The sequence below is a fragment of the Brassica oleracea genome, chromosome C7 (assembly GCF_000695525.1).
Source record: "Brassica oleracea var. oleracea cultivar TO1000 chromosome C7, BOL, whole genome shotgun sequence".
Lineage (NCBI taxonomy): Eukaryota > Viridiplantae > Streptophyta > Magnoliopsida > Brassicales > Brassicaceae > Brassica > Brassica oleracea.
The window spans coordinates 33,286,432-33,296,445 of NC_027754.1; the positions used below are offsets into that span (position 1 = coordinate 33,286,432).

General features: G+C 35.0%; 1 protein-coding gene across 3 annotated transcripts in view; it reads left to right on the forward strand.

Annotated features, from left to right (window-relative positions):
* The window catches only part of LOC106305602 (cytochrome P450 734A6-like), a 16,516-nt gene extending 9,056 nt beyond the window's left edge, over positions 1-7,460 (forward strand). The window contains exons 2-7 of one of the 3 annotated variants that reach the window (XM_013741958.1): positions 4,261-4,480; positions 4,570-4,793; positions 5,045-5,292; positions 5,389-5,755; positions 5,973-6,548; positions 7,396-7,460. In XM_013741958.1, coding sequence (XP_013597412.1) covers positions 4,300-4,480; positions 4,570-4,793; positions 5,045-5,292; positions 5,389-5,755; positions 5,973-6,407 — 1,455 coding nt within the window. In that variant the 5' untranslated portion in view covers positions 4,261-4,299 and the 3' untranslated portion in view covers positions 6,408-6,548; positions 7,396-7,460. Of the gene's footprint in view, positions 1-4,147; positions 4,481-4,569; positions 4,794-5,044; positions 5,293-5,388; positions 5,756-5,972; positions 6,549-7,387 lie in introns of those variants that run through there. The other 2 variants (XM_013741957.1, XM_013741956.1) reach the window with 2 other exon arrangements.
* Positions 7,461-10,014: the final 2,554 nt, after the last annotated feature.

Below are 10,014 nucleotides of genomic sequence, written 5' to 3' on the forward strand. Positions count from 1 at the left end.
GATTTGATAGCTTCCCAAATCTTCTTCGATGTATCATGTTCTCCAATCTGAAGTATTAGCGCCTCGGGGACTAATTGAAAGATTAGAGCAATCGCCATATTGTTCTTCTTTGCATCGTTATTCCCTGGATCAATCGTATCCCAAACTTCGTATAAACGAAGCATCACTTTCATTCGCATCGACCATACGATGTAGTTGGTCGATGTTAGCATCGGACATCGTATGTCCTTCTTTATCTCAAGACCTTTATCACGTGCTTGAGAATCGTCTCCCATGTTTTGATCGAAGTTACAACTCCTCTTGTAAATGACCTTCGAAACCTGGAGCTCTGATACAAATTAAAGTTGCACAAATACAAAGATTATAAGAACTTCTCTTCTTATTAGATTTAGAAACTCTTTTAAAACTAAACCTTTCAATGTGTTTCTCTTAATGAAACATCTCTCCATGAGAACTCTTTATATAGGAAGAAGCTACATCTTTTCCTAATAATAATATGGAAACATTCCTAAGCTCGATATGTTTTCCTTTTTCCTTAACCCATCAAACTTCACTTTAATGAGTTAACTTGCTACTCAAGTTAATTGGAATTATCCAACATCTCTATCATCTTTTGATTATCGCCTTCAAATATCTCACTTGTATAACCAGGAGTCCAACAATGCTGCATCGCTATAATAAGAGCTTGAAACTCAGCTTCCAATGCAGAGGTTATTTTATTGCCCATATCTTGGTCTGCAAACTTAAAAGTTCCATTCACATCTCGAACTACCCAACCTGCTTTCCTAGGTAAAGAAATATTCACAAATGAACCATCAAAGCTGCATTAGATATATTCTGATTTCGGTCGTTGCCATACATTATCACTTTCAGATGTTCGATTAGTTCCTCTGTTTTGAAAAATATTCAGATCTCTCCAATGTTTTCCCCATTCCTCAGCATCAAATTTAGCTTGTTGTATCACCTTCCACCACGGAACATTCATTTGCTGAAAAACCAATTCATTTCTACTTCTCCATATTCGCCACAAAATACTGATAAGAAGATCTTTTAGATGAGCCAAGCTTGTCGAAGTATTACATATGATACAAGCTTCTAACTTTTCCTCAAACGTACCATTTGCTCCATTTATTGTGGTATTTGAAATACCAGAAGCACGCCAAATCATCTTTGCATAAGGGAACTCAAAAAGTAGATGTTGCTCAGTTTCTGGTGCCGTACAACATCTTCTACACTGATCAAACGGAGTAACATGTCGTCTAAGTTGGTACCAATAGCTAGTGATTTAGATATAGCTTTCCCTATAAAATGTCTGATCTTTGGAGGTGAAGTACATTTCCATATCTTCTGTTTCAGGAGAGGGTCACCCCATGTTCGTATAATCAACTCACTGTCTAGAAGATGAGTACTCAACCAGTAGCCCGATTTAACTTTATAAATTCCATTATCATTGTAGTGCCATCCAAGCAAATCTAACTCTGCTTTCGGAGGAAACTTGATAGCCAAAATTTTCTCCATATCCTCAGGTAAAACTTATGCTCGTAATTTATCCATATCCCATCCAGTCCCATCAGGTAGAAAGTAGTTTTGGACACTCTCCAAATTTAAATGACATCTATTGATCGTGGTGGTCTCGGTGGATGAACAGGCAGCCACGGGTCAGTCCACATACTAACAGTAGCACCATTGCCAATTATAAATCGCATATCTCTCTTCAAAAGATCTCTTCCATGGAGTAAAGATTTCCATGCATAGGAATCTTTTTGCTTCTGTACTGCTGTAAGTATATTTCCATCAGCAAAATAGCGAGCTTTGAGTATTCTTTCCAATAAGCTTTCCGGGTTTGGAAGTATTCTCCACACTTATTTTCCCAGAAGAGCCTGATTAAATTTCTCCAAATCTCTGAATCCTAAGCCACCCTCTCTTTTTTGGTACACCAACTCTTTTCCAGCTATACCAATGCATCCCGTTTTTATCTCCTGAACCCCACCAGAACTTTGCCAATATTGAATTTATCTCCTCACAATTTCTTTAGGTAATCTAAAGATATTCATAGAATAAATTGGCATTGCTAGTGCTACTGCTTTCAGTAGAATTTCTTTTCCCCCATGTGTATGAAACTTTCTTTTTCATCCTTGCGTTGCAGCTCTGACCTTCTCTATTTGAAACATTTCACCTTTATTACTGCCAAACTACTCTGGTAGCCCAAGATACTAACCATAACCTCCATCATTATATATACCAAGAAGATGTCTCATTCTTTGTTTAACAACATCAGACACCTTTCGACCAAATGTAATTGATGACTTAATGATGTTTACAGCCTGACCTGATACATATTCATACAATGACAGTATCTGTTTCAGTTTTCTACCAGCTCTCTGATTTGCCAATGAGAAGAAGAGGGAATCATCAGCAAATAGGAGATGATTAACTGCAGGAGCTTGTAATGCAATTTTAACACCCATAAGTGAACGGTCAACCATAGCTCGATTCATCATGTGTGATAATACCTCAGCACAAAGTATAAATAAATACGGAGATAACGGATCGCCTTCTCTTAAACCTCTCTTAGGTATAATATACTACCTTCAGGGTATAATATACCCTTCAAGAACACCATTGATCAAAACTGAAAAACTTACTGACGTAGCACAGATCATTATTAATTTGATCCACCTTGTATGAAATCCTATTCTCCATATAGTTTCTTCTAAAAAATTCCACTCCAAACGATCGTATGCCTTGGTAATGCCAATCTTTACTGCCATATAAGAGTTAGCTTGTCTCTTCCGTACCTTTAAGTTATGAAATACCTCATGTACAAAAATGATATCTGATATCATTCGTCCCGGAATAAAAGCCGCCTAGTTTTCAATAATAATACCATTCAAATGGTGTTGTAAACGATTGATAAGTATCTTGGAGATGACTTTGTAGGTGACATTACACAACGTTATCGGCCTGAATTCTGACATACCCGAAGGAGGATACACTTTAGGAATGAGACAAATATTGGTGTGATTCAACCGAGTATCAAACCTATCTTCACTAAAAACTGTTTGATTTCTCGAATGACATCATCATTCACAACATTCTGATGCTGGTGATAAAATACTGCAGGAAAACTGTTAGGGCCAGGGCTTTATGTGGTCTTATCTCAAAAATTGCAGCCTGTATTTCTTCGTCTGAAATATCCTTAATAAGATCACTATTCATCTCAGTACTCACTCTTTCAGTAAAAACTTGAAAGATTTTTACTGAAAGACTTACTCAAAATGAAGGCTGACATCATTCTGTGTTGCAAAAAGATTAGTGAAGTAGCCCTCTGCAACCCTCGCTATATTGATGTGTCCTCTATTCAGAATATTTTTAGTTTATCTATTATATAACTAAAGATAAATTTACTTAGAATTTACAGAAATAATTAATTATTATGTACATACCGATATCCGTTCCTGAGTTTTCAAAATTTTATTGGTAATTTCTGTTTATAAAACTTTTTACATATCGCCACTTCAGTTTTTATACTATTTTTACAAATAAAAATATAAAGTTATACAAAACAAAAATATAAAGTTATACAAAATAATTATGAAAGTATGATTACATATTTCAGATTAACTAGAAGCAAAAGTAGTTACACTTCGATTTGAAAAAAATATGTGTAACTCAATATAACCCACAAAATGAGTAATTTTCCATAATCCAAATTTCTATACTGAAAACAAAAGTCTAAATGCAAAGAACAAAATCAATTAAACTTTTATTCTATTTCGGCGCAAAAAAATACTGTGGTTGTTGAAAAAAAACTATTATCGTTAAATTTGGAGTAGTAAATGCAATCTAATATATTTAAGTAATAACCAAATCCACTAAATATTGTATATACAAATTACATATCTAAGTAAAATAACATAATATTATTTGAAATAAATAATATATATATAATACAAAATAATTTAATTAAAATTAGAATTAGAATATTAATAATGTTTATAATATGTTTATTTTAAAAATATTTAAATTTGTGTCTGAACACAGAAAAAATCGCCTAGTGTTTATTATATACGGGTTTTAATTTAATTTTAAATTAATCCTAAAAGTAATGGGTTCCACTTATCGGATATAACAAGATGTGCATCATCATATCATATCAGAAATACGAGTACATGCAAATTCCTTGTGTTTCTTTCAATGGAACTCCTGAGCACAATCAATCTCTTAGCACTCATTCTTCTGCCCTTTGTTTTTCCCAAGATATGGGAAGCTTGTTGGATCTTTCTTTTGCGGCCATGGATGATAACAAGAAGATTCAAGAAACAAGGAATCTCAGGCCCAAAATACAGATTCGTATACGGAAACCTCCAGGAGATGAAGAAGATGAAGAAAGAAGCTAAGGATTGGGTTCTTGATCCCAACTCCAACGATATCTTCCCTCGTGTGGTTCCTCATTACCACAACTGGCTATCTCAATACGGTGCCGTTTCTTGGAACTTGTTTTGTTTATGGTCTTTTAAGATGAGCATTGCTTAACACATGCAAGTTCTCTTTAATGATATGTTTTAGGAGAAACATTTCTATACTGGAACGGAACAAAACCGACGCTATTCATCTCAGATCCTGAACTAGGGAAACAGATCTTGTCGACAAAGTTAGGTTTCGCTGTCGTAGCAAAGACAAGACACGAGGTGTTCATACTTTTTGGTAAAGGACTTCCTTTCATAGAAGGTGATGACTGGGTTCGCCATAGACGAATCTTGAACCCTGCTTTCTCCATGGACCGACTCAAGGTGGTTTATAATTCTTGTTTACTACTCCCTCCATTTAAAAAATTAAAGTTTTAATTAGTTCTATTTATTTGTTAATTTTTTTTTTGTTTTCCAATAAATACTTCACCACTCCTATTTTTACATATTGATATTTTAATTTTAAAACAAAATTCATTAACTAAAGTATAAAACATCAATTTTTCAAATACGGAAATCATATATTTTCAGCTCTTTTTGTGAAAATGTAATTAATTATTTGCTATATTTGTCAGGTCATGACGAAACGGATGGTGGATTGCACATTGAGGATGTTGGAGGACTGGAGAAAACAAATAAGTGGTGAAGAAGTGATGATGAGGATGGAGATTAACAAAGACTTTCACAGATTGATATCTGATATCATCGCGACCACTGCGTTTGGAAGCAGCTACGAGGAAGGGATTGAATTGTTTAAATCACAGACAGAGCTTGAGGAGTATTTTGTCATTTCTCTCACAAGCGTATTCATCCCAGGAACACAGTAAGTACAATATATTGCCAGCTAATTCGTTCAGACAAGAAAATATATAATCTTTTGTTTTTTTTTTTAAAGTCTTTTGTTTTTTTTTTTCCCAAGATACCTTCCTACGCCAACCAACCTTCAACTGTGGAAGCTCGATAAGAAAGTGAAGGACTCGATCAAAAGAATTATAGATGCAAGGCTTAAATCAAATTCTAAGAACTATGGAGACGATCTTCTTGGGATCATGTTGAAAGCTGCAACATCTAAGGAGTCTGAGAAAACGATGAGTATGGATGAGATTATAGAAGAATGCAAGACTTTCTATATCTCAGGGCAAGGAAGTAGTTCGATTCTATTGACATGGACTACGTTGCTACTAAGCTTGCACCAAGATTGGCAAGAGACACTCAGAGAAGAGGTCTTCAATGAATGTGGTAAAGATACGGTCCCAGATTCAGACACCTTCTCAAAACTTAAACTGGTAATTAATATGGATTTTTTTTGTTATTAAGTTTGATACAGTTTCAACCGGTGATAGTGGATTGGTTTATCTCCCATACATGTTACTATTATTTAGGATTTTTGTAACTTTCGATGTAGGATATGTTCTTAATATATTAATTAGATTCATTTTAATTTCAATGTGGAACGATGTCTCTAGTACTTGTGGCTGAAGAAATCTATTTTCTACCGTACAGATGAACATGGTGTTGATGGAGTCTCTTCGTCTGTACGGACCGGTGATTAAAATGGTCAGAGAAGCAACACAAGATATGAAGATAGGACATTTGGATATCCCCAAGGGAACAAGCATAATCGTCCCGTTTCTAAAGATGCACACCGACAAGGCCATATGGGGAGAAGACGCCAAACAATTCAATCCTCTGCGGTTCGAAAACGGTGTTTCACAAGCCGCCAATCAACCAAACGCACTTCTTCCGTTCTCAGTCGGACCAAGAACTTGCATTGCCCAAAACTTTGCCATGATGAAAACCAAGACCGTACTCACTATGATCCTTCAACGGTTCCGGATTAGCCTCTCACGTGAATATAAGCACGCCCCGGTTGATAACTTCAATCTTCATCCCCAATACGGCCTACCCGTAATGCTTCAGCCTCTCGATACTAAGTGAGGAAGATTACAAACCAAGAATCTCAATGGGTTTGGTAAAGTTCAATGTATATATGCTTAAATAAAACGGAGAATAATAAGAAGCAAAGCTGATTAGAGAATTCGTTAGTGACATTTTCATGGATGTTGGATGTGAATAACGAAAAATATTCTTCTTTCCAGTTTTGTTTTGTTAACAAAAAAATGTTAAGAACATATCCTACATCGAAAGTTATAAAAATGTTAAGAACATATCCCATAAAGCATTGGCCTTAAGCGCCAAGAATATTTTGACATTAGGAGCGCCAATTTGGAAGAAATTCACTTTGGTCTAGTGTCCTCTCAACTTATTCTATCGACCTACAGCTAACAGAGTCGAAACTATGCGTCCACCTTAGTAGTCTTTTCCTTTTTTATTAAAAGACATCTTCTTTCCAGTTTTGTTTTGTTAACAAAAAATGTTATAACAAATAACTTGAACTATAAATTGTGCATATATTTCCACGTTTCATTGCGATTGATTTTAGTAGTATAGCTGCATCTGGTACTAAATTTTTATTATTGCTTCTTACTTCTTTTTTTGTAGGTTTTTGTAATTAATTTTTGTAGTAACGTTTAAAATTCAAGCAAACAAATAAATTATTATAGGGTTCTAATATTCTATGAGACTACCAAACCCAATAAAATTCTACAAAGTGAAGTTGAAGTTAAAGTGAATTTTATCATAAGTTATTCTTTATTTTATATATTTCATTTTTTTATTTATAGGAAATACTATCAAAAAATAGATATGAAAATTACTCAATTGAAACTGCAAATAAATTAATAAAATCATATAAGATGACATACCGATTATGTTTTTATTATTTTAAACAACTTTAAATTTTAGTAATATATGGTACTATTTTGATTACATGTTTAAATATCGTAATTTTTTAATTATAGTTAAGGGGCATACATTTTTTTTCGTTTTAGGCGTCAAAAGAGTCCAGACCGGCAGTAGAATAACGTGGTAGAAAAGATGTTTGTACCCTTCTAAATTAGATAAGTGATATTTTTTAATCTATAAGCTCTAATAAATGCTCGTTGCTATATACGCATTAATATTAACGTTGAAAACTAGAGCTTAGCTAGTGGGCAGAGTAGTTACAGCAAGTCCGTCCATTTGAACCTCTAATGGGTTCTTATGATTAAATTATGACTTAATAAGGTGATTTGAGAACTTAAAAACCTTTGATAGTGCTAATAATTTTTTCCTCCTCCAATGAAAGAACTTCATAGGGATTCTTAAATAAATTTTTTTTTTAAGTAGAATAATTTAAAAAAAAAACATACATAGAGAGAAGAGAAAAGAGAAGCAATGAAAACAAAAATAGAGACAACAAAACAGCAACAAGATCCAACAAGTGTTGGTTGAAAGTGTCGTTGAAATATAGAAAAAAAAAGCAAGATGATTACAAAAATTTAGAGAAAAAAAAACATAATTGGGAACCAAACTGGTGACAGAAACCACTCGTATAAAAAGATCAGACATATAAACGTAATGGTCATGTATGCACCTGGACAATCGAATATAAGGTAATCATCATCTCGGTAGTTATCCAATTCTTCATCCACCCAATCATGTAAGCTATCATCAAGGTATCTGTGGATTAAGAGTTAAGGATTCTCCATGCAATTTTCCAACATATAAAGGCAACATAATTAAGACAGGAGGTAGTTAAATTCTCATTTTATGTCTATGTAACAACAAAAAGGATACTCCATGCAGTACATGAGGGCACCATTAGGACCAAGCCCGACCTCCTCCATTACATCTTCCAAAGAAAAAAGTTCTCTGATATCTGCAAACATCAAAAAAAATGTGAAACCAAGAAATTGAGAGGCACTATAAACCCAAGGGATTTTGATTGAATAACTCACCAAAGATCGACGGTAGTGGAAGTATGAAACAAATTCAGACGGGCAATTTTTACACAGCACCTACATCAATAACATTTAATTTACTAAGCCCTACCAGAAAATATGGAGGTAGACCAATGATTATCGAGTTGTTTTTTTACCTCTATAGGAGTTGATACTTTCTTCTCACTTATTACATCATATTTCTAATTCTTTGTCCCAGCTTTTAGTCCCTGCCATGGTAAGCTGATAGCAAAAACAAAACAGAACAACAGGACAGAGCTCTTACCAACTCCAAGGTGAGTGTTGACACTTGCGTATCGAGCTGTTCCAGTCAGATTTCATAGCCACATGATAGTTGAAGATTTCAGCAGCAGGATCTAAGTTAACAACATTCATTGTTCTCCTGATAACGAGCTGAGCATAACCCATTGTAACAAAGCAAAATCTTCCACAAAAACTCAAATAAAGCAAAGAGAGTGAATGATTCTAAAAGATGCAGGAAGCTGTGAATGTGTCGCTTGGGAACTTGCTTTCGTACCCATTTGTGAGAGCTGCAGTAGTGAAGAACACGCTTGCTATAAGAGGAGCTCCCTACAATTTCGTCAAAGGCACATTTGAGAAGAGAGGAAAAGATCCGGTTCGGTGACGAGAACGCCGTCGACGGCAAAACCGGTAACAGAGTTGTTTGTGACGACGATCGAGTTTCCGGGGAGGAGAGCCAGGAGGCGAGAGAGAGGCTGCAAGAGACAGAGATCGGTGAAGGAGAGACATTGAGGAATGATGTGATAAGCGACGGAGAGACGACGACCGTTGGTGGAGGATGAGGAGAGATTTCGACAGAATCGACGACGAACAACCGGATCAAACATCATCAAGCTTTGGAGATTTCGACAGAATCGAACGCGAAGAGTCGATGACATCGAAGAGGAGAACGAAAGAGAGAGAGAGAGACGCCACTTTTTCCCTTTCGTCTAAAATGAACCAACCAATACCCTGCTGCCACGTCTGAGGTTTTTACCAATCCTAAACTCACCTAATCAAGGACCTGTTCTGCTTAATAACACCATTTTTTATTTAATTTTTTTCCTTTATTACTTTAGAACCTCTGCCTCAACTTACCGATGGAGGTGGTCTTAGCTCTTTGTTATTTACATTGATGATATGTATGTATTGCACGATCCAAAGTGGTTTACACACAGTTCAACTATCCTCACATAAAATCAAACCAGCCATAAACTTTTGCGAGCTCACACACTAAAATCCTACGTACGTTTCCCGCCACCAAAAACCACACGTGGATTGAGTAGTTAGTTAGACTTTGTTTTATTTGCACAATAATTAGTATCAATTGTTGCGCTGTCTACGTGAAGTAGTTTTCTGATCTTTGCTCCAACTGTCCAACATGCAAGTTTTTTCCCAGTTTTAATTCTTTTTACATGTTTATATCAGAAAAGTCGTTTATACGAGAGAAAAAATTCTGAACACTTGGCTTGATTTGTTGTACCAATCCGGATCATTTTGGACATATAATCAGTGTAGAGCTGAATATTTTGTCTGTTAAATTTGATTTGATATATTATTCATTGGATTTTTTTTTTTTAAAAATCGGATATCCGTATGTCTTCGAAATAAAACAAATTAGATTTTGACCCGCGTTGAAACACGGTTATGTTTTTTTTTCATTTTAGTTATAAAATCGATAATCAAAATTATTGTTAATTTAA